The 25,937-nt window shown below is 39.2% G+C and overlaps 1 protein-coding gene across 1 annotated transcript in view; it reads right to left on the bottom strand.

Annotated features, from left to right (window-relative positions):
- The window catches only part of LOC140463172 (bactericidal permeability-increasing protein-like), a 49,551-nt gene that overhangs the window by 18,133 nt on the left and 5,481 nt on the right, over window positions 1-25,937 (bottom strand). Inside the window, exons 3-14 of the mRNA XM_072556950.1 lie at window positions 25,036-25,144; window positions 24,512-24,640; window positions 21,958-22,110; window positions 17,359-17,422; window positions 12,630-12,690; window positions 12,451-12,542; window positions 11,070-11,246; window positions 9,463-9,522; window positions 7,542-7,709; window positions 4,043-4,110; window positions 2,226-2,268; window positions 1,960-2,023 (exon numbers count right to left, since the gene is read on the bottom strand). Of these exons, the coding sequence (XP_072413051.1) occupies window positions 1,960-2,023; window positions 2,226-2,268; window positions 4,043-4,110; window positions 7,542-7,709; window positions 9,463-9,522; window positions 11,070-11,246; window positions 12,451-12,542; window positions 12,630-12,690; window positions 17,359-17,422; window positions 21,958-22,110; window positions 24,512-24,640; window positions 25,036-25,144 (1,188 nt within the window). The remainder of the gene's footprint in view (window positions 1-1,959; window positions 2,024-2,225; window positions 2,269-4,042; window positions 4,111-7,541; window positions 7,710-9,462; window positions 9,523-11,069; window positions 11,247-12,450; window positions 12,543-12,629; window positions 12,691-17,358; window positions 17,423-21,957; window positions 22,111-24,511; window positions 24,641-25,035; window positions 25,145-25,937) is intronic.

The raw sequence follows: 25,937 nt of genomic DNA on the forward strand, positions 1-25,937 counted from the left end.
CCTGTGTTGCTCATTGGAACCTGAGATTAGACCATAGTTAAATTTGTGGTAATTGGTGATGAAACCAACTTGAGAGGATACTCCCCTTTAAGTGGAAGTGTGGGGGAGGCAAATAGTCTCCCATCGAGAGTGAAGGACAGAACCTATGAATGAAGGGAGATGGGTTTTGAATGGGTGAACAGTTTGATTCTGGGTAGGGACTCCTGCTTTCCCACGCCTTGGTTAGCCCAGAAATGATTTGATTTGATTTATTATTGTCACATGTCCTGAGATACAGCAAAAGATAGAGTCCAACTTGTCTATGCTGACCAGATATCCCAAATTATTTTCAGCACATGGTCCCTCCAAACCCTTCCTATTCATACACCCATCCAGATGCCTTGTAAATGTTGTAATTGTACCAGCCTCCATCACTTCCTCTTGCAGCCTCCAATCAATGTAACCAGTTCCTTTCATAAAAGCAAAGGACTGTGGATGCTGGAGGTCAGAAATAAAAACAGAACATGCTGGAGAAACTCAGCAGGCCTAGCAGCATCTTTGGAGAGGGAAACGGAGTCAACATTTTGAGTTCAAACGATTCTTGCTTGGTTCCAAAAACTCATTTTCGATTTGAAATGCTAAATTTGTTTCCGTCTCTCCAGATACTGCCAGACCTGCTGAAATTCTCCAGCGCCCTGAGAATCTATTTCAACCATTTTCTCTCCTTGGATTAAAACGAACCAGATAAGAGTTATCAGATAGTGTGACAGTAGGTTCCAAAATTATTATTTTATCTGCTAATCAGACAAATCATATCTTACATCAGTACATCAGGGTAATAGAACAAGATGCAGAATATCATGTTACAGCTACAGTGAAGTGCAGAGGAAGATCAACTCTAATATATGAGATGTCCGTTCATAAATCTGATGGGGAAGAAGCTATTCTTAAATCTATTGATGCATGCTTTCAAACTTTTGTATCTTCTGCCTGATGGAGGAGGATGGAAAAGAGTATAAGATCATTCTGGGACTTCAATGCCTTGATGTTTGTGTTACTGTGGGTTTGAGTGCCTGTTCTATGTTGTGATGTTGCAGTAATTAAACTGGACTTTTGGAGAAAAAGAAACATATACCATGTAGAGTATAACTTAGGGAGGGAGGGGTCCTTGAATATGTTGGCTGCTTTCTCAAGGCAGCAGGAAGTGAGGAGGTAGGGGATGGGTTTGAGGCTCTTTAAAACAATTTACATTTCAGCCACCGTAACCCATTCCATTTGATCACATTGTGAGGACAAACAATATTACTACAGCAAAGAACTGACACTTTTTACCCAATAGTTTGAATATATGCATTATATACAATTTTAAAAGTATAAGATCAACATTATAATCAAAATAGGATTAGTAGTCAATTATTAACTGATTATACTGTGAAAGTCACAATAAAATATACATCATAGGATCTTGGGGAATGAAACAATCCTATGTCAATACTTTAGATGCAATCCAAAACAGCTAAAGCAGCTTGCAAACTTTTCAAGGATGCCTGAAGGTTTGAATGAGGACACTAACGTAATCTACCCAGTTCCTTAAGATGCTGTACAACATGACATGATGGTGCTTTAGTGGCTCTGTATTTATCAAGTCTCTAATATCAGACACCACATTTACTGTCTGTACTCTCCAACCTTTCCTTAATTTTCTGAGAATGGGGTGTATTGAGGCAAGAAAGGAGGAGATGCTAACCCTGACTTTTCCAATTGGATTAACTGCTCTTGGAGGCATTAGTTTTGAAAACTAATCACTCCATATGTCCACCGTTGCTTCACACATTGGATGTATACGGGGGGGGGGGAAGCACCCAAATAACAGCAGAGACACTGAACTACTCGAGTAACTAATATGATCAGTAATGTGACATTGTGACTGGGCCAACACAGTTTAAACGAGATAGTGTAATTATGTTCAGCTAGACCTACCATTTATCTTCGGAATCACCATCTTCCGTAATCCCAAATCCAGCATCATTTCCATTGCCGTTGTCTTTGATATGATAAAAGTGCTTTTTAGTGAAAATCAATTTAACATAACATTTTGTCTACATTTCCTATGCTCAAGAGCATATTAACACAGGTCTAAAGTGTATAATAAAAACTTTGCACCAGTTAGATTTTAATATGAAAAGGTAACAAGTGATAATTAATACTGCAATTTAAAATATCTAAGGATATGACAAAGGACTTACTGGGATGGGTCCTACTTTAGATTCTTCCTCAGCTAGGTCCACCCTGATTAAACAGTAGAAAGCTGGATTCATTTATTCAGTTTTACACAAAGAAATTACACAAGTCATAAACATGGATGAGTTACAATGACATTATTAAATTCATAATAGATCATTCTGGGACTTCAATGCCTTGGCGTTTGTGTTACTGTGGGTTTGAGTGCCTGTTCTATCTTGTGATGTTCCAGTAATTAAACTGGACTTTTGAGGAAAAAGAAACATATACCATGTAGAACTCATTCCTTCAAGGGGGCCTTTTCTATAACTACTGTGACAGCATCCTAGAGCTGGGTTACCTGCTTACAATTTCCTTCAGGGATTGCTAAGAAAATTAAGGAAAGGTTGGAGATTACAGGCAGTAAATGTGGTGTCTGACAATCATGACATTGAAGCCTCAGTGTTAGAATCTGCGTGGTCACAATTCTATCTCCATAACATGTACAAGCTGTATCACACATTCCCAGCTAACATGAGTATAGTAGCATCGAGGCTTAGTTACTAGACAAGCACTCTAGAAGGACTGGATTTATGGTAGGTGGTCACAACAACACTCTAGAGAATACCCAGTTTGATATCTTCCATTGCTACAAGTGATTAATTAGCAGCAGTTGTAGAAGAGAAGCCCATTTTTGGAATCAAGCCGCCTTCCATTGTGTTGTGTACTACCATCTTTATGAAAAGTGAGTTACATTAGAAACATTTCTAACATCTCAAACTTGGGTAATCTTGAGGTAGCATAGGACCATCAACAACAAAAGAAATGTAAACCACTCCTACCTGTAACGCCAAGATTTGGTAAGTGCCTTATTCTTGCATCTTGCAAAGTGACCAACCATCATACCTTCGTAGAATGCCTACAGTGTGGAAACAGGCCACTTGGCTCATTGAGTCCACACTGACCTCTCCTCCCCCAAAGAGCAGTCCACCCAAATTGACCTATCCTATAAACCTCCATTTCCCATGTCTACTCCACCTAGCCTGTACACAATGGGCAATTTAGCACGGCTAATCCACCTAACCTGCACATCTTTGAATGTAGGAAGAAACTGGAGCACCCAGAGGAAACCTGTGCAGACTCAGGAAGAATGTGCAAACTCCTCTCAGACTGTCGCCTAAGGTTGGAATCGAACCTGGGACTCTGGTGCTGTGAGGCAGCAGTGCTAACCACCGTGTCACCACAACTTGGCCCTATAAGATTCTTCTTCATATTCTTGGTAAAAATCTTGGAACGCTCAACCTTTAATGCTGTGGCAATACCTTCACTTTATGGAAGGCAGCATTTCAATGTAATAGCTCCCCACCATCTTTTCAAGAACAACCAGGAATATGGAATAATTGCTAGCATTGCCCAAATTCCAAGAATGAATTAAAAGGTAATAAATGTTCCAGTTTATTTCTTTAAGCAATTTATAGTCAACAAATACGTTTTGTGGAGAATTCCTCTTATTATTCAAATTAACAACATAAGAGTTTAATTAACATCAGCTCTGATTCACCATTCTCTCAGTAAAAACCACACATATATAGGATGTGAGAATTTTGTTCATATTCGTAAGTAGGAATGCGGCTTATTTTGAAAACACACTTGTCTATAAAGTTTTATACACAGTAAATACGTTGTACCACTCAGAGATAGTGAAGCCATGTATTACTTGTAGCATTGCTGCTTGTCAATTGTCATTAGTATTTTCTGCATGGTATTAATGTGTGTGGCTCCGATAGTAAAGGTTGAGTCTACTTATAGAGAAAGAAAATATTTCGTCTGGTTTAATTCTTACCTGTTCAAAAACACTGTCCCACTCACTTTCATGTCTGAAATGAATATCTGCCCAAGCACACTGGCTGTCTGTGATTAAGACACAATTTATTGTAACATGCGGCTTCTGTTCACAGGAAAAACAATTAGAATTCCCCTAGTTTTACTTTCAAAGGCATTTTTTTTTACTGCACTAGATTTTGGATGACCTCTATGAAAAAAAACTTTTAATATTTAAAGTTTTATAACATCTAACACTATTCCTGGACAAATTAAAATGAGATCTGGTTTGATAGACCATAAATTGTTTTATTTTGGTTTTAATGAGATTGCCTTTCACTGAAACACAAACACACAATGTTGCTGATTTAGGCTTATCAATAAAACAGAAGTTTATCACACAGAATAAATTATGATAAACTAGAATAAACCAAACTATTTACATAGAACACAAATTTTAAAATTTGAAACATGCAGTACATTAATCTCACTGATCCCAACAACTCTTCTTATCATACTCACACCAGAGAATTCCTTTCTCTTTCACATTCTTGATCTTATCTTAACTGTGGCTTCAATCTTGAGAACTCGATAGCCTCTTCCTTGATTCATCAATTAACCAAGCTTGTTTTCACACTGTAACATAACTCTTCAGAGTTTTAACCACACTTCTGTTGTGGAACTTTGAAACTAAACTCCTAACTGAGGTAACCTCTTTCTTAACAGTCCTTCGGTATTCCTCTTTGTCAAAGCAATTGCTTTTCACATCCAACTTCAGCCAAAACTTCTGCATCCGACCCCAAACTGAAACTAAAAATCTTTTTCTTCCAAGCTATGGGTGTTTCCCGTAACAATTAAAACTTTAATGTATTATGCTGTTTACCTTATTCACTCATTAATTCTCAGTATTAACAAATTCCCATTAAGCTCCCTGAACTCACTCCCTCCCAGACTTTATTTTTAAAGAAAGAAATCACCATGGTTTACCATCTCCATCATGACAGACCTACCTACAAGTCATCAAACCTCTTCAGACACACAGAAAATCAAGATAATAGTAGTAGTTTATTCCATGTACTAGTAGTAATAGTAGTATTTTAAAATTTATAAGAAAAACAAAAAAAATTAGACGAAATTATATGCAAATCACATCTTAGATCACAAAAGTATAGGCCAAACTTTATTGAATATTGTTGAGTTTGCATATATTTCTTTTGTAGAGTAAATATCATAGATAAAATTCTAATTATTAATATTGAAGGCTCAATCTCTTGTATCATGACTTGATTTAAAATAGAAGCCCACAACTCAGAGTATCACACTCTGTCCAGTAATGAAACAGACGGAAACAAAGTTGAAGCTGAATTAAAATGTGTCGAATGGTTGTTTGCAGTTGCAGTGCTGGACTTAAGTTCAGACAAGTTTACACTATGATATCAAAGTGTATTGTTAATGAGTTGGGACATTTTTCAATAATTCTGCAATCAAATCTGTATCAGCTTTGTTACTAACTTGACAATTCTATTTTATGAGGTTACAAGCATGCTTTTATCTGATGTCCAGTTTGCATGGCTTCCAATGGCAGAAAAAGTAATTGCAAACACCATCTTTGGCATTGGTGGGTATTGGGAGGTGTAAGAGGGTAATGAGGGGAGCAATGTGAACATTTTGTAATGTACTGTTTCTTCTATAAATCCATGCTGCATATCAGAGAGAGGAAACATTAGTTAATCTACATTGTAAAATAAGTTTGAATGGAGTTAGCTAATTTGTTTGTAATGGTGCAATGGATTTCTTCTGGTATTTCACCAGACTTTAGCAATACCATAAAAACATTTCAACTCAGTTATTATAAATTAAAGAGTGATAGAATGGTTACAACACAAAAGAAATCTGTTTGGCCTGTCATATCTACACTGACTCTCTGTGCTCCTTAGAGATCCAGCAAAGACTCAGTGGGCCAAATGGCCTTCAATACTGTAATTTCTTTTTTATTTATTCATGGGACATGGACATCATTGGCTGCCTAGCATTTAATGTCCATCTCTAGTTGCCCTTGAACCATTCCATGAATCATCCCTCATAACTTTTAAATGAATCATTTTGAAACATCTGGTAATATTATGCAAGTCATTAAACATAGAAAATGAAGTCAGAGTTGTAAAGTGAAAAATGTTAAAGAGAGCTCAAGGAAGTTCCTTGGGAATTATTCGGTTTTTCCAAGTTACTGTGTCCATTAATGTTTCTGCTATGCGTACAGCACAAATATGTCCCCTCAAGTAAGTTTCAACAGATCTCAGTAACAAAACATGGATCAACAGAGTACCTTCAAAGCAGAATGTCAACCTAAGGTTCTTCACAAAACCAAAAGAAAAAATAGGGGAGACCAGGAGACATGTAAAACTTGATCAAAGAAATGAATTTTAAGAAAAATATGCAAGGGAGGAAGTAGAGGGGTGAGGTTGGAGAGCTTTAAGAAGGGAATTCTGAAGAGTAGCCCTTAGGTGAAAGATTGATACTTTGATGAGGTTTTAAGCACAGAGATTTTCAAAGCCCCATTTGCCTATGTGTCAGTTTCAGGACCATTTCAAAAACTTGTGCGACTTGCCAATGACTTATTGGTTCTGTACATAATGGATACAAGGAGAATACAAATGAAGGATGCAAGGAGAACATGGAAATGGAGTAAGGATGGAGGGAGGGTGTGGGTATAAAGAAGATGTCAGAGGGCACTGAGGAGGCATTGAGAATATGAGGAGCCATGTAGGTAATATGAAGAAATCAGAGAATAGAGTGGGCATGACGTGCATTGAGGGATCACAGGGTGGTTGAGGGATAGTGAGAGTGAGCAAGGTAGGTTGCCTAACCACCCTGAAATTAATTGGACTGATGTGCCAATAAACAGAGATGGCCTTTCCAACCAGCGTGCTCTATTGCATGCATATACATCCATTAATGCCCTGGGCCTGTTCTGTTTGTACTTCGCCTACCCACATCTCATGAAGATGAAAATATTTTGGGAGTGAGCAGAGGTGATGGGGTTGGAACTATGATGTTGGGAAAATGGCGCGACACTGAGTTCCTGATGCTGAGGTGAAGATCCGACTCCATGAATTTGGGAACTCCTCCACTTCTTCTGAGATGACATAAGAGAAAAGGGTAAAGAGGCAATTACTGGTAGAAAAAAGCAGCCTGAGGTTAGCTTTGTTATCGTATGTGTATTTGGAGAAACGTTAAGACTATTCGCTTGAAACAATAGAGCAGTCAGTTCTAGACTAAAATTATTTTGGCAGTTCAAATATAAGAAGATCTTTAATTTTAAACATTAAACCCCAAAACTACAAGAAAACTAAAATACATTAGCCACGTATTTCAAAGGGGGTCCAAATCAGAAATGTGAGACACACATGGACCTCCATGAAAAGTATGCTATCACTCTACTTGTAACTTCAGCCTTAGCCTCTTCTCTGTCATTTACTGTTCTTTTAATGGAGAATTTGACTGCAAACAAGAATACTTACAACACCCAGCACAAATAGTTCTGCTAAGGACTTGTTTGGAAGGATTGCGAATACTTCTAGCATAGTAAATGTATCAACGGTGAGCTTTCCTGGAACAAGCCTTACAACTGGTTGCTTTGAAGCACTCATCGCAATTTTCATCAACATATTCGGGTACTGTGCTGCAACCTGGAAGAAGGCAAATCATTTCATGATGGGCTAACAAGAAAAATTGATAGAAGTTGTTGAAATATCCATTTATCCAGCATCTCAAAAGAAAACACGAAAGAGCAAACAAGGCATTTTCTTCCTTTTTATATGTTTTTCAGACAATTTGAACCGTCTGCATGTCAAGGCTACAGTATTGTACTTTTGTGTAAAATATACAGATCTGTTTGTTTAAAATAATGAATTATTAGTAATAGTCTATTTTTCTATCAGTGATTGATCTATTCGAATAATGTAGCCATTAAATATATACAGTTAATGGTATTATTGTCTTTGGAATGATTTCTGTTATGTATATCTTTGGAAAAGCAAATCATATCTAAGCTACAACAATTTATTAAAACAGTCAATAAGTCAACCTCAAGGATTTAACCTTGCTCATTCCAAAGCAGGAAAGAAAGAAGGTAAGATTTACCTCGAATCTTATAGTTCTCAACGTTATTCCAAAGTGTGTCACAAATTAAATACAATCGTTGCTGCTAAGTGGGTGGACATTGAAGCATCCAGCAGTATCAGATTTTACGTGATGAAATAGCCGTGCACAATGACTGATCACATGTGCCCACAGTGAAAGGATGGCCATGAATTGGATGAACCTACTTTGTTTATCTGAGGCCAATGAGCTGCAGATTATTAAATGAGTGTCCAATGCAGATCGCTGGCTTAATGAGGCGGGGGAAGTTGAGGGGTTCCCAATCATGAAGGGTGGAAGTCCAACCAGTGTCAGTAGTCCAGATAATTTTTGCAGGGCTTGGTGGAGCAATCCATCCATCCTTTAACATTATTTCCAAACTTATCTTGACTCAGCTTCGGCTCCCATAGAACTGGGCACGTTCAAACCTAAAATATCCATCAACGTCCTCTTGATGCCATATTAGCTCAAGTGACAGATTTGAAAATTGGACACAGCAACTTTCCACTATGAACCATGAAATGAATGGCCAGTTAATTTATTTTGGGTGGTATTAGTTGAGGTTATAATGCTGGCCAGAACACCTTGCTCTTGAACACTTGAGGAGAATTCCTTAATGACCACTTAAGCCATTGTCAAGAGCCGCAGTCCCAGCCAAGTGATTGCACCTCAACTGATACCATATTCCCCCACCAAATTATATTCTTTAATTTTAAGTTGGATCAAGTTGTTTAATATCAGACTCATCTGCAAGACTGACATAAAGTGAGCCAAGCTGCCACCATAGTTTTGAAAGGTTATTGATATTTAATGCTCATTTATAACAATTTTTACAATGTTATATATCTGAAATCATGACGGGTTGTTTTCTGGCAAAGCTAAGTGTAATCCAATGGATTTCAGATCAACTGTGAATGACAGATGTTCCAAATTTCACAAAATATAATTTAATATAAAATATTTTAGGGTCTGTACACCAATGAAAATACTATGCTGCAAATCTGAACATGGAGAAAGACATTTAAAAGCAACTATGTATATGTTTATTTTGGTAGGTTACCAAACTTTGTCCATTTTTTAGGTTTGAAAGAGGTATATGGGACAAAATTGAAAGAATTAACTTTAAAAAAAAAGGAAAATGTTTGGAGTGAGTAAGTAATTGGACAACACAATATTGAATATATTTAGTTGATAAAAAGATTCCTACTTGGAAAAACTGTTAATATATGGTGAAAGCATCTGAATCGGGTGATACCAATCCAAATATTTCACATTACTGGAAATCTAAATGATAATTAATACCTTAGGCATCAAAGGTTTCAGGCTGGACGTGTTGAGTCGAATTGGTATGTCCTTTGGAATCTGAAATAAGATGAAAAAATATAAGACCCAGATGAAGTATGGCTAGTGCCTGAGAATTGATGAGGAAATCTTGCTGCTTTGCAACTGAGTTGAGATTCTGACCCCAACATTTTCCGAACAGCTAATATGATGGATGAAATGCCACATTAACAATGAGTGAATGGCAAATGAAATGACACAGCATCAAGGTATTCTTGTATGTTATTTACATGTACTAGATTAATGTGTCACTTCAACAAGTCTTACACTAGATTCCTTTTTTTATTCATTTGTGGGCATTGTTGGCAGGTCAGCACTTATTGCCTGTGCCTAGTTGTCTTTGAGAAGGTGGTAGTGAGCTGCCTTCTTGAACCACTGCAGTCTACATGCAGTAAGCTGACCCATCAATGCCCTTAGGGAGGGAATTCTAGGATTTTAACCCAGCAACACTGGAGGAATGACAATATATTTCCAAATCAGGATGGTGAGTGGCTTGGCAGGGAACGTGCAGGTGGTGTGTTCCCATGTATCTGCTGCCCTTGTCCTTCTAGATTTACAGTGGTTGTGGGTTTGGAAGGTGTTATCTAAAGATCCTTGGTGAAATTCTGCAGAGTATCTTACAGATAGTACACACTGCTGCTACTGAGTGTCAAAGGAGGAGAGAATGGATGCTTATCGGTGTGGTGTCAATCTAGCGGACTACCTTGTCCTTGATAGTGTTAAACATCTTGAGTGTTGTTTGAGCTGCACTCATCCAGGCAAATGGGGAGTATTCCATCACACTCCTAACTTACGTCTAGTAGATGATGAACAGGATTGGGTGTCAGGAGGTAAGTTATTCACCGCAGTATTCCGAGCTCTGACCTGATGTTGTCAGTCCTATGTTTATGTGGCAAGTCCAGATGAGTTTCTGCTGAATGGTAACCCCATGTATGTTGATAGTAGGGAAATCAGTGTTGGTAATATGGTTGAATGTCAAAGACAGTGTTCATCGTGTCTCTTATTGGAGATGGTCATTGCCTGGCATTTGTGCGGCGCAAATGTTACTGGCCACTTGTCAGCCCAAGGCCCCAAACACACTTTCCAGGTGAAGCAGCAATTTACCTGTACTTCACTCAAACTATTGTATTGCATTTGCTGCTCACAATGTGGTTCCCTGTACATGATGGAAACGAAGTGCAGACTGGGTGACCGCTTCACAGACCTGTCTACATATTCTGCCTACGAAAAAGACCCTGAGCTTCCAGTTTCTGGCCACTTCAACATACCACCATGTTCCCTGGCCAACATCTGTCTCCAGCGAAGCTCAGCACAAGCTGGAAGAATAGCACCTCATTTCCTGCTTGAGGACCCTGCAGCCAGTGCATTAAAAAAACAGCAGATAATTCCAACTAACAGCTTCAGCAAGAATTGGCAAATTGCATCAAAAAGTGGTCAGCGCAGTTCAACCATCAGGGCAAGGTGAGGGACAGTATCTTCTACTTCCTCGTGCGTGGGGGGCAGGATTGATATTAGTCACTGTCAGTTTCATTTCTAATCACTGTGCTTTAAAAGAAGAACTCACTTACCATATCATCTGTGATGTTGAAATGCAAAGCTCCAGCTGAAAAATATGCAAATCCTCCCGTGTTAACAAAGTACTCTGACAGACCAAGGGCCAGCATGTGATCGGTGGTATTTGGAAGCTTAAATGATTGCGCAGTGAATGGGGACTCCACATGGTCTTGAACATCATATAATTCACCCTAAAGGACATCACAGAAGATCCCCAGTAATATCAGAACTGATCATGAACTCAATAACAGAAGTCAGCAGGATAGCAGGGACCAAATAACTGAATCCACAAAGACAGTGGTGGTTGTAACTTTACACGCCAAAATATTTTACAAGCTAACGTAGAGTGATTTCATATTATTCAATGTAATTTATAGCAATACATATTGATATTTTGCTGGACAGGTGGCTGTACTAACTTAATTAAAAAATATCAGCTGGGTTCACAAAGAGGCTGTTGCATAGATATCCTGTGGCAAGGGAGAAATTGAGAACATTCGTGTGTGTTTTGGAAAACCACATATAGAGGAAGTTCACCACACTCTTTCTAAGCTTTAGGTGCAGTTGAAGCTACTACAGCATGTACAGGAACCTGACAGTTTTGTGAATAACTAGTTTCAGCAGAAGTCAACCACAGAAATCATACTCATGAGGAGATTTTATGAGTTTAGTTTTCATGTTAAATTAGCTTAGAGATGAGGGCGAAGGGTAAGTGGGTGAAAGAAATGGATTGGGACTTGGAGAGAAGGATGAAAACAATAAAGTTAAGTGGGCCTGTAACAGATCAAAGAGAAGTTGGGTCGAAAGGGAAGTGGAAGAAGATGGAGAGAGGGCAAGGATGGAAGACAAAGTGAGGGGCGGGGGGGGGGGGGGGGGGGGGGAAGATGATTAAGATGAGGGGTGGAAGAGATAGAATGGAAGAAAGGAGATGGGGGGTCACTAATACAACAGCTTAATATTCCTCATTCATGGAGAACAGCCATCTTGCACTATTTAGAACCAATAGTCACAAGATAGGTGGAGAGACATTCTGCAGAACAGAGATTTTCTGCTATGTTTTGGAATGAGAGGATATTTTCCTAAATGACTGATGTGTTAAACTTTAAGGAGGGCTGCTTGTTTCCATTTTATTTGCATCCTGACAATTGCTCAAAGAAGAAGATTAAACAGTATGTAAAGGAGAATTTGATTTTGGACAGGTTAAGCCTCTGGAGTTAACTTAGTTAAGGCAATTTAGATGATTTAAAAGTTTGACAGAAAGGCACATTGTAAAATAAACACCATTATGTTTGGAAATGTAAGTTCTGGGGAACTGAAGCAGAGACAGGAAAATGACTTCTTGCTCAATGAATCACGGTTTTACTGTTTAGACTTCTATCACATGTGACAGCCTACCTTAATGGGAAGAACAATGGAGTTACTTGTAATTTCTGGTTCTCCAACTAAAGAATAGTCAAATTCCACATACTTATCCAACTGCCGTGAAACTGAGAAACAAAATAATACAAATGTAAAACCTATGGAGGTACAGTAATCTGCACACAATCTGCTGATCATCCTTTGAATGTACTCACTATTCAGCCTCTGGATCAAGGTTTCGAGCTTTCCAATTGTATTTCCAAACTCAGAGCACAGCTGCAAATAAATTCAACAAGTAGTCAGGATCATAAGGAGAAAAATGCATGGATACATTAATTGACATTCCTTCTGGCATTACTTTTCAAAATAACTTTAGATTATCATTTGCAGCTTTCAAATTTATGTCATCTCACTCTGCAATGGTTTTCTTGTTTAAAAGAAAGTGTGGAAGAAGAAAACTACCAATGTCCTTTAGCCCAAATAGAAGTTTGAGTTCCTCTTCTCTTAGCATCTCTTCACAACTCAATAGTCTGAGCAAATGCCCACTTCCATCACAGAAAACCATGTTTGTGCTCACTGTGTTTTGTCCCATACCCACATTCTGTTCACCTTCCATCTCTGAGCTTATTGATCTATATTGACTCCTGATCTACCAAAGTGACAATCTTAAAATTGTTATGTGTTCAAATCCCTGTGCTCCCATTTCTTCCCTATTCCTGTAACCTCCTAAAGCTCCACAACATTCCAAAATCTTACATTCCTTCACATCTGTCCTCCATCCCCTATTTTATTCTGGATGCCATGTCTTTATCCCTTTGTTGTGCAATTACTTTCAAAACTTCTTCTCCTCTCCATTTCTCTAATTATTTAAAAGCAAGATTTAACAGTTACCTATCTGACTGAATATTTAGTCACCCATATAATATTGGCTTCCTTGGTAATTGGCAACATGTGTCTAATTATATTCCTTGGGATATTCTAATACACTAGATACACAATATAAAAATAAGTTTCTGTTGCCAATGATTTTTGACATGTAGTTCTATAATGTAATGGTTGTGTTTCTGTGCAATTGTGCATTATAGAAAAAAATGTGCTTTAGGTACAGTGCTTAAAGTGTTGGTGACGTAATTGTGTTACAGCCAGCATACATTTTAGAAGTTTGCACTTTAGAACCAGTGTCCCGAATTTGTCAATCATGTTACAGAGAATCTGTGTTAATCAAATGCGTGTTATAGCAGAACAACCTATATTTAAATTCAGAAAACTATGGGGAGCAATCCAACATTTGTTGCTCATTCTTAATTGTCCTTGAGAAGGTTAAGGTGAGTTGCTTTCTTGAATCAGCTCATGTGCTGGAGATGAACCCACAATGCTGTTAGGGAGAGAATTCCAGGATTTTGATCCAGTGACAGTGAAAGAACACTGATTTATATGCAGGTCTGAATGGTACAAGGCTGGGAGGGAAACTTGCAGATGGTGATGTATCTGTTGCCCTTGTTCATCCAGATAAAAGTGGTGTGTGTTTGAAATGTGCTATCTAAAGATCTTTGGTGAATTTCTGTAGTACCACTACTAGGTGTAATGTTGGAGGGAGTTGATGTTTGCGGATACGGTATCAATTAAGTGGGCTGTTTTGTATGGATGGTGTCAAGCTTCTTGACAAATACTCTTGAGTGTTGTTGGAGCTGCATTCATTTAAACAAATGGGCAGTATTCCATCACACTTCTGACTTGAGCCTTGTTGATGATAGGCAGAATTTGGGGAGTCAAGAGGTGATGTTTGACAGGATTCCTCAACTCTGATCTGCTCTTTAAGCCACAATAATTATATGACTAGTCCAGTTCAGTTTCTGGTCAATGGTAACCACCAGGATATTGACAGTGGGGGATTCAGTGATGGTAATGGCATTGAATGTCAAGGGATGATGATTAGATTCTCTCTTGTGGGAGACTGTCATTGCCTGGCACTTATGTGGTGTGAATATTATTTGCCACATGTTAGCCCAAATGTGAATATTGTTCAATTCTTGTTGCTTTTGGCCATGAACTGCTTCAGAATCTGAGGAGTTATGAATGGCATTGAATATTGTGCAGTCATCAGCCAACCTCTCCATTTTTGATCTTATGATGAGGGAAGGTCATTGCTGAAGCAACTGAAGATGATTGGGCCTAAGACGCTTCCCTGAGGAACTCCTGTGGAGATGTCCTCGAGCTGAGATCAACCACAATTGTCTTTCTTTGTATGACTCGAACCAGCAGAAAGCTTCCTTCCTCATTTCCATTCACTTCAGTTTTTTTCTGGGGTTCCTTGATATGACACTTGGTTAACTGCTGCCCTGTTGTCAAGGGGAGTTATTGTCACCTCACTTCTGGAGTTCAGCTCTTTCTCCATGTTTGGTTATCTGGTGGATGAGGGACCATACCATGAGATTGCAGTCAGAACTTTATCCTTCTAGGGCCATTTATGATTAATTCAGTCATTTCCAATAAGTTTCTATCTTTTCATAAATCTAGTGACCCAGTCAGATGTTATAGTTTGTACATGATTATGCAAACATTTTAAAGACTGCAAATACTAATTTCTTAAACTTTACCTGTAATAAATCTGTCCAAGTGCCATCAGTAACAACTACAGTGATGTAGTCTCTGAGGTGCTTTGTGGTTTTCTAGGTGTTCACCTATGCAAGAAATGCTATAAAAACTCGGGTTTTTATTTTGTCAGATTTCTTGAATATTTTTTAAAGCACTAATTATTTACACAGCTACAATATCACTGTGCTTACCCATGCTACTTTATGTCACATACACATAGCTCACTGATTTTGTGCAATGGAGTGAATACAGAGAGTGACTGAAGGTGAGATGGATATCCTTACAACTACCTTAAAGGTGCAGTCTTCTGTGGTCTGAAATTTATCCTATAAAACCAACAGTGTCTGATCACAACTGTGATCAAATCTCCATATTCAGACTTTTCTTGTGATTAAATTTTCCTAGCAATGAAAATTCAGATGCTATGCCTTTCTATGCTTACTAGGTATTATTTTCCTCTGTATTAAATTAGCTTGTGGCAATTATGTCTTTTCCTGCTTCCTTAGGAGTAATGGAAGCTTTCCCGTGCTTCTGAGACTTGCAATGACATGCACAGTGGTCTTTATTATCCTCAAAGCATCTCTCTGCTACACAAGAAATATTTTGTTAAATTTTGAAAACGACTAAAATCCTCTGTCTTACTTCCCTCAACCCTGTAATTTTGACCTTCCTTTACTGTCACTTGTTCTGAATTGAAGCTGCTGAAGTTTTTATCAGGTTTGCTCACGCAGCCTGATTATCTCTATGCCTTTACTAGATTTTTCTAAGCTTCCTAGAAAGTTTCTCACCTCAACTTCCACCTGGCTCACCAGCTCACATCTGGAATTAAGAGTGTTTGTACAGACAACAGTCTTGCAATGTTGCTTGCATTCTTCTGTTGTCAGTTGTCTTACTCTGTGTAACTCCAACTTTCCTGCTGCTGTGCCCTGGAGTTGTTAAGCTTTCTGGCACCATTCCCTTCAGCCTAGTTTTGATCTTTATGAAAGCAGGTTTTGTGTTTTTTTTCTGGATCTTACTGTTATAGTTACCTCCTATCTGTCCCTTATACTATGACACTGCTGTCTGCCTGCAGTGATGTGTGGTAGATGGGGGATATCCATTCCTTTCATCTAGCTTGTAGAGGCCATAGGACTCTAATAAATTTGACAATAAAATGTTTATTGAGTTACTGCATTGTATACAAGAACTTGCACATCTCTTCACTGTCTCTCTTTCTCTCTACTTTCTTTCCAATTGACTGTAACATCATCACAGTGGTCTTGCTTATTCTGCTGTCTCAGCTCTCAATTCCATCAGACCCATATACAACAGAATGTATATAGAAAATGTATATACACTTGCATTTTCTTCTGAATGTCATTTCCAGTTTCTACAATTATTACTCATATTGCATAGTTTGAATTGCACTACTTTTTATCTTTACATCCTACATCCTTCCTTCTGATCATCATTTGCTAAAGCAGAGGAGCTGAACTGAATCATTCGAGTTGGCTTGAGGAGACAGGAAATTCCAGTGAGACAAGAACAGGGAAGTGAATTGGTCTTCATTGGAACACTCTATGCAGTTCTTACAGATCATAAAACAATCTGTTCTATGCTGCACCCAAATTCCTTTTCCATTGACTTTATTGCAAAAGACCATCAAGTATGCTCTAAAATGGGCTGCTAATTCCCAAGGTAGTTTCTCTTATTTCTGCTGAGGACTGTGTATGTATGTATCTACCTACCTACCAATCATTCATTCATTCATGCGAATAGATCTCAATCCCCTTCTTTTAGGTTGTCTGTAGGAATTATCAGTGATTAGTTTTCTTCCTGTGATACCATAGGTTTCATTTCTACTATTCAGATCTCATCAACCAGAGTGAAACCTAATGATCTGTGGGCTACCACTAGATAATGGTCATTTGAAAAGCAGTTGGCTTGTTGTAAAAATCCCTGATACACTAAAGTCCTATGAAATCTGGTTAAATGCGACTCTAGCAGGGTGGCAACTGCTAAGGACTTTAGGTCAACAAATACTGCCGTGCCAATGCCATGATGTAGGAACGAATTAAAAAGGTCTGCATTATCAACATTCGCCTCACTAATATTTGCCTTGTGCTTCTTATTCAAGCCCACTCATATCTGTATTGCTAACAGATTTGTAACATCAATCATTTCTAAGTGTTTAAACTCAGATAATATGAAAACCTTAATGAACCCCTACACTAGTGCAATTATACCCATCTCTTTGTTGCACACACAACTTTACGAATAATTATTGCTTTCTCTTGAATTTTACAAGAATATTTGGCTTATTATTGATTATGGCATTGAACCTAGAGAGAAAATAAAATGTCAGCTTACCTTCTGAGGAGCAATTTCTTTGATTTTATTTTTCACTTGAGAAAGGAACATGTTGTAAAACCAGCTTTTAAAAAGATAAAACACTGTCAGAAATAATTTTTTTTCAGTCCTAATCCATTACTTGCTTCTAAGAATAATTGATATTGGAACCATATTTTTGATTTCTTTACTATGGAGTAGAATCCCTACAAAGTGGAAACAGGCCATTTGGCACAACAAGCCCACACTGACTCTCCGAAGAGCAGACCACCCAGACTCACCTTCCTTCCCTAACCCTGTAACCCTGCACTTCCCATGGCAATCCACCTAATCTGCACATCTTTGAACTGTGAGAGGAAACCAGAACAAACCCGGGGAAAATGTGCAAATTCCACACAGACAGTCACCCAAGGCTAGAATTACACCCAGTTCCCTGGTGCTTTGAGGCAGCAATGCTAACCACTGAGCCACCATGCTCAGTAGTTATTAAACTGGTTTTAAAATTACTCATTTTTCCTTCATCACCCTTTAAACATTTGCCCATGGTATCTGAACATCACTGGCAAGATTAGCATTTGTCACCCTTCTATGATTTGGAGATGCCGCTGTTGGACTGGGACGTACAAAGTTAAAAATCACACAACACCAGGTTATAGTCCAACAAGTTTAATTGGAAACACTAGCTTTCGGAGCGTTGCTCCTTCATCAGGTGGTTGTGAAGTGCACAATTGTAAGGCACAGACTTTTGGTGTTGTGTGATTTTTAACTTTGTTCACCCATTCTATGTTGCATTGAGAAGGCGGGGAGCTGTCTTCTTGAACCACTGCAGTCTATGAGGTGTAGATTCATACGCAGTGCTGTAGGAAGGGAGTTCTAAGATTTTAATCAAATGACAGTAAAAGAATGGTGATATATTTTCATGTCAGATTGGTATGTGGTTTGGAGGAGATCTTGTAGGTGGTGGTACACCAGTGTATCTTCTGCTCTTGCCCTAGTGGGACATTTGAAATGTGCTGTCAGATGAACCACCTTGAGTTGCTGCAGAGCATCTTGTAGCTGGTACACATTGCTGCCATTGTGCATCACTGGAGTGAGTGAATGTGGAAGGTGGTGGATGGTGTGCCAATCAAGTGAGTTGTTTTGACCTGGATGGTGAAAAGCTTCTTGATTTTTGTTGGGGCATTCAAGCAAGTGAAGCATATTCCATCATGCCCCTGACATGTGCCTTGTTGATGGTAGACAGCCACTGGGGAAGCTAGGCGTGGAGTTATTGGCCTCAGCATTCACAGCACTCAGATCATCACCAGCATTGCTGTTTAGGCAAACAAAAAGGTGTGACCGGAGATAACTTAGCTGACTTCAGCCAAGGTAAGCAGCAGTGGCTTTATAATTGTCAACTTGTTACTGGACTAGGAGCAATGGAGGGGAAAGAAAGTGCATATAGTTGATGTTGAATAAAAACTGATCTCCGTTATTTGGGTGAGGTCCTATTGGAGGGCTGCCTGTGACTGTAGGACCAAGTAAACAATGTGAGTCAACACATTCAGGACAGAAAAGCAGCTTAACTATTTTTCCACATTTATGAATTGGAGATGCCAGTGTTGGACTGGGATGCACAAGGTTAAAAATCACATGACACCAGCTTATAGTCCAACAGGTTTATTTGGAAGTACTAGCTTTCAGAGCATTGCTCCTTTATCAGATGGTTGTCTGATGAAGGAGCAGTGCTCTGAAGGCTCGTGCTTTCAAATAAACCTGTTGGACTATAACACAGTGTTGTGTGATTTTTAACTTTCCACATTTAGCTATCTTGCTTCCCAAATGCTCTGAATTACATTCTCTAAAAACAGAATATTCATGTGCCCATAAATAAGCTACATGATTTTTCTTCCATTGCTTAGAAGAGGTTTATAATGGAGAATCAATCGACAAACACATTTGCTGTTCCCACAGAAAGTGCGAAGTACTGTGATGAAACCTGAAGCGCTTGTCAATGTGAAACCAGTTTTGTATGAAGATTTATGTGATATCAGTTCTGACGATGAGCGATACAAGACTTGAAGCACTGACTTTATTTCTCTCCACTGATGCTATCAGACCTGTGACCCACTAGCGAAGAGCAAAACTCCACCTCATCTTAGGAAATAAGGCAGGGCAAGTGACTGAGGTGTTAGTGGGAGAGCGCTTTGGGTGACCGTAATTCTGTTCATTTTAAAATAGTTATGGAAAAACATAGGCCTGGTCTATAAGTTAAAGTTCTAAAGTGAAGCAACGCCAATTTTGATGGTATCAGACAGGAACTTTCATTGGGAGAGGCTATTTGCTGGTAAAGGGACAGCTGGCAAGTGGGAGGCTTTCAAAAGCAAGATAAAGAGAGTTCAGAGCCAGCATGTTCCTGTTAGTGTGAAGGGTAAGACTTGCATGAGTAGGGAACACCGAATAACTACAGATTCCTAATGAAGAGCTTATGCTCGAAACGTCAACTCTCCTGCTCCTTGGATGCTGCCTGACTGACTGTGCTTTTGCAGAGCTACAATGTTTGACTCTGATCTTCAGCATCTGCAGTCCTCCCTTTCTCCTACAGGTATTGAGGCACTGGTCAAGAAAAAGGAGGATGCATAGACAGCTGGAATCAAGTAAAAGAGTACACATAATGGAAATCAGGAGTGTAAAAAGGGGACATATGATAGCTTTGGTCGTTAGGGTAAAGGAACATCCAAAGAGATTCTACAAGTTAAGGACAAAGAGTAACGAGGGAGAGAAAAAAGCTCCCAAAAGATTAACGAGGCCGTCAATGTGTGGAACCACAGGAGATGGGTGAGATCCTAAACGAATATTTTGCATCAATACTTACTGTGGAGAAAGACATGGAAGCTCGGGGACTCAGAAAAGTAGTCAAGTCTTGAAAAAAGTCCACATTACAGAGAAGGAGGTGCTGGAGGTCATAAAATGCATAAAGTTAGGTAAACCCCAGGACCTGATCAAGTGTAACCCAGGACACTGTGGGATGCTAGGGAAGAAAGCATCGGGCCCCTAGCAGAGATATTTGTATCATGAGAGCTATGGGGGTGAGCTGTCAGAAGATAGGAGGGTGGCTAATGTTGTGCCTTTATTTAAGAATGGCTGCAAGGAAAAGCCATGGAACTACAGTCCAGTGAACCTAATGTCAGTGTTGGGTAAGCTGTTGGAGGGGACTCTGACAGACAGGATCTACATGAACTTAGAAAGGCAAGGACTGATTAGAGATGGTCAGCATGTCTTTGTGAGTGGGAAATCATGTCTCAATAACTTGATTGAGGTTTATGAAGAGGTGACCAAGAAGGTAGATGTCAGAGCGGTAGATGTCATCTACAAGGACTTTAGCAAGGCCTTTGTCAAAATTCCGCGTGGTAGACTGGTTAGTAGGGTTAGATCACATGGGATCCAGGGAGAGCTAGCCAATTGGCTTGACAGTAAGGAACAAAGAGTGGTAGTGGAGGCTGTTGTTCAGACTGGAGGCCTGTGACCAATGGTGTGCCTGAAGGATCACTACTTGGTCCACTGTTGTTCATCATTTATCTAAGTGGTCTAGATGAGAAGATAGGAGGCATGATTAGTAAGTTTGTGAATGACACCAAATATGGCAGTATAGTGGACAGTGAAAAAGGTTATGTAAGAGTACAATGTGATCTTGATCAACTGGGCTAGTGGACCGAGAAGTGACAAATGGAGTTTAATTGAGATCAGTGCAAGGTATTGCATTTTGGTATGACAAACCAGGGCAGAACTTACACTGTTAATGGTAGGGCCCTGGGAGTGTTGTTGAACAGAGACACCTAGGGGTGCAGAGACATGGTTCCTTGAAAGTGGCATCACAGGTAGATAAGGTGGTGAAGAAAGTGTTTGGCATGCTTGCCTTCATCAATCAGTCAACATTGAATACTGGCATTGGGATGTTATATTGTGTCTATACAAGACGTTGGTAAGGCCACATTTGGAGTACTGTGTACAATTCTGGTTGCCCTGCTAAAGGATATTATTAAACAGGAAGGAGTGCAAAAAAGTTTTAGAAAGATTTTACCAAGACCAAAAGGTCTGAGTTATAAGGAAAGGCTGGATATAGAGGAGTAATTATATAGAGGTTTATAAAATAATGAGGTGCATTGGTAAGGTGAATAGCCAAGGTCTTTTTTTCACAGTAGGGGAGTCCAAAATTAGAGGATATAGGTTTAAGGTGAGAGGAGAAAGATTTAAAAGGGACCTGGTGGGCAACATTTTCACACAAAGCGTGGTGTGTATATGAATGAGCTGCCAGAAGAAGTGATGAGGGAAGGAACAATTACAACATTTAAAAGACATTTAGACAGTACATGGAGGGAAAGATTTAGAGGGAAATGAGCCAAAAATGGATATAGTTCAGTTTAGAAAACCTGGTCAGCATAGACAAGTTGGGCTGAAGGGCCTGTTTCTGTGCTATATGACTCTTTGTTTCTCCAGAAATTTCTATGTTTGATGTGTTTTATATCTCACAATTCTTATTCTTGGGGTGTCCTACAAAATATATACCTTGTATGTTTCACAGTATGCATTTCCTGGATGTTTTGCATTGTATGTACTTTCCATCTTGTCCAATAGACCTACCTGCCCCCTCCGTGAAGCTGAAGGTCGAAATTGTTTAAACTCGCGTCACAGTCACTGTAACTCAGTGCTGGTCGAGGCCCATCCTGTGAAACCTTGACAATGAATGCAGCTGAGAGATCTTTGATGTTCAGTTCGAAGGTTCCACCATCGTTTCTATTGAAGGGTAATGCACATGTAACAATTGCTTATACATTTGCCCCAGATGAATTATTTGACCCCATTTGTGCAGTTGTTCTTCATCGAAACTGTTCCTTGTGGCCCAAACAAAGCATCCACACAGAGTAAATCTGGCAAACAGACAGATGAATATCTCACAAAATGGTCAATATTGTGTGGCTGGTGACAGTGTCTGCCCCATGCATAAAACTAAATAATTCTTCGATCGCTCAAGTGAACTTTGATCCCCTCAAGCTCTTTCTAAAGCTTACTAGTTTGCCAGTTCACCCAGTCAAAAGCTTTCTCATAATTTATAATGCAGTACATTTCCGGCTAGTATTCTACCCTTTCTCTGTTTAGCATTTTCATCACTGGTCCAGTCTCCTTACCCCACATCCCATTTAGTGGGATCCTTATGGTTTCCAATTTAGCAAGTCAGCAAAGAATACATCTGCCAAAACATAAAGAATTGCTCAGTATAGGAAGGAACAAGAAATGAATGATCAAGATGAGCATCTTATTGTCTGGATCTGAAATGTGAACTCTTCAAAAAAAGTAAGGATTGAAGATTGTGGACTGTGGTTCTGGAGAAGGATGGAGCAGGTCAGTTGGAGAGACCACGAGAGAAATCAAGAAGTTCTCAGAGTCCAGAGAAGGGAAGATCATCAGAAGGTGGCAAGGTTGGATTGACCATATTCTAAGGTATGAGAACTTGCTGAAAATGATGATTGAAGCATGATTGGAGGTAAATAAACCAAGAGGGAGAAAGACAATGCTGATATTAAACAATTTGCAATATGTGCTTGAGAGAGGACAGATGGGCCTTGTCTTAAAGACTTATTCGAAAGGTGGCTGGTTCCCTAAAGTACAATAACCTCTCACAACTGTGACTGAATGTCAATCTAGATGTTGTGCTCTTGAAGCGACATCCTGTTAATTCCGAGGTAGGCGTGGAACCACTGTGCCACAGCTGACACGTCACACAATTATATCATTCTTTCATAGATGGAATTGTCAAGTTTGATAATATTCCCTAAAATGGTAACCCCTAAAATTTTGTTGCATTATAGTTATGGAATTGTTTAAATATTATTTGATAAAATGGATGCACAGAAGTACACAGCAGGAAATGTTTTTGATTGGGAATTATGGGAGCAAATCTACAGAACAAATAAGAATTTGTTCATGTGCAGGTCAGCTCCAAGGTTATCATGCTGCTGTTATTGAACAACAGTATGCAGACTTTGCTTGCATCCGCACAGCATTGAAGAACAAGCTTCAAGCTAACATCAACATCTTCATTAAGACGGTATGAGAGCAGGGGGGCATATGCTAAACTTCTTTGTCAACTGGGCCCTGCCTCACCACATCGCACCACCCCCAGGTATGAAAATCCATGATAAGGTTTAGACAATGAGGACCACTTTCCAAACCTTAGGAACTTACTGACAACAACGGGAGATATTGGCAACAAGGTTCAACATTACTTTCAAAGTGACAGTGCAGCCTTTGATTGCCTGAGGAAGGGAGTGTTTGAAGACTTCACACTTAGCACCAAGCTCAAAGTCTACAGAGTCTACATTGATACTCACCTTTTATTGCTCAGAGATGTGTAATATGTACAGCAGGCCCCTTGAACTCCTGGAGTGATGGCACTGGAGCTGCCTCTGCCAGACCCTGCAAATCCATTGTCAGGATGGACATGCTGAAGCCAGTATTTCCACAAAGGCCAACATTCCCAGCATCGATGCAAGATCAGGCTCAATCAGTTCTGCTGGGCAGGCTGCATTGCCTAACCATGAGATTCCTGAAATAAGCTTTATACTTGGAGCTTCATCACAGCAACGGAGAGAGCAGAGGGTTTTCAAGTCCTTTATTAAGGATGAGATTGCAGCATACTTGGAAGTGCATCATAAAATAGGGCCGAGTCAGCATGGTTTTGACAAGGGGAGGTCATGCTCCAAGACCACTCAAAGTGGACAGGAATCCCCGGTTGGGATCTGTACGCCATGTAATATGAAGTCAAGCATTGACAGAGAAAGGGGTGCACGGCCATCCCATCCTCACATTCCTCAACCACTATCTGCCTCACTTGGGACAGAGAGTGCATGTTATGCGTGTATTCCTCAGGTACATGAGAACTGAGTCTCAGTGAGGAAACAGGTCAATCTAAGGCCATGAACAGCTGCGTGAGAAGAAGGTGGAGTTAGTGTATGTAGCAATCTCAACATGCTAATTTTTCATACATTTCTCAGTCAGAGAGGTTGCTATCGTTTTGTATTTTGATTGAATATCTTCTATCATGCTTAGCATTTGAAGCTGGGCTTTTGATATTTAACAGAACATTACACACTAACATCTTCATCAGGCTATAAAGGAACACAAAATAAAAACCTACATTAGCCCAAATGTCACATGCCATTGTCCACCGATGTCAATGTAGACATTATCCATTGAAAATTTCACTCCAGAATTGGGGATGAATCCTACGTTGGAACTCGGCAATCCAAAACTTTTAATGTACATCCTGCAAATACAAACAAGCATTAGCTTTCCACCTTGTTGTAGTGATTGGAATGAGATTGGCCAAGTGGCCCCCATAGAATACAAAACAAAAACAGAAATTGCTGGAAAAGCTCAGCAGGTCTGGTAGCATTTGTGGAGAGAAATCAGAGTTAACATTTCAGGTCGAGTGACCCTTCATCAGAACTGGATCTGAGGGCAAGGCTATGGACCAAATGTGGGAAGATGGAATTACTCTAGAATATTGTAACTCATCCAACATAGACAGAATGGGTTGTAAATTTTCTGATACTATAGTCACTTTGCCACTTTCAAAAGGAATTGAAGCTCAGCAGTCTGTAATACAGTAAGAGCCATTGATACAAAATAAAAACTACGTTTACCTCTTGTCATACTTACCCTGTGATACGATAGTCTATCCACCCGAGTAGGTCGATCGTCCCACTTAAATCTGGTGGTTGAAATCCTTTAATCTTCTTCTCAGCAACAGTGACAGCAATTTGCTTGGCTAGTCATTTTGAAGCAGGAGTACAACAAATAAAACACAGCAAACATTTTAAATTACATTTCTTGGTATCTGCCAGATATTCAAATAAACCCTTTGACCAGCATCATAAAGTTGTTTGGTAAGATGAGAGTGAGCACAGACATCACATCTATAAGATCAGCTGGAAGACATTCAGTGATATTTGTAGTAATCAGAAGCTTGACCAGAGATTGTAAGTCTGCACATTTTAAATTTAATTTATGGCTGTTGGCATCACTAGGTAAGTCAGTGTTTATTATCGATCTCTACTTACCCTTGAGAAGTTGGTGAGTTGCTTCATGGAACTACTGCAGTCCATGTAGTGTAGATATATCCATAGAAAGCTCTTGGGAAGGGTATTTAATATTTTGATACAATGACAGTGACAGAACAGTGGTTAAGCTTCATGATAGGAATATATAGATATTAAGAATAATATAAACTTTCTCAATATACTCAGGGGTAACATCAGATGGTATTTTTAAATGCATTGAATTTCATTCTTAATATTTACCAACTTTATGAATCATTTTAATCTGTGAAAAGCTTCAGTCATTTTCTTCAGAATCACCATATATCGATGAAACTATGACTTTAAGAGGTGTATTTTGTCCTTTTTTTATGAAAAGAGGTTGAAACAAGGTGAGAATGGACTGTTCCAAGCCAGTAAAATAAACAGCTTGTGAGGCCTTTAAAGTTGGAACAATAGAGGCAACATGAAGGGTCAAGCTCCCACAGAACTAGGAGTTTAGTTTAGCTTTCAGTGGCTTTCGGA

This window comes from Chiloscyllium punctatum, chromosome 37, assembly GCF_047496795.1.
Source record: "Chiloscyllium punctatum isolate Juve2018m chromosome 37, sChiPun1.3, whole genome shotgun sequence".
NCBI classification, from domain to species: Eukaryota; Metazoa; Chordata; class Chondrichthyes; order Orectolobiformes; family Hemiscylliidae; genus Chiloscyllium; species Chiloscyllium punctatum.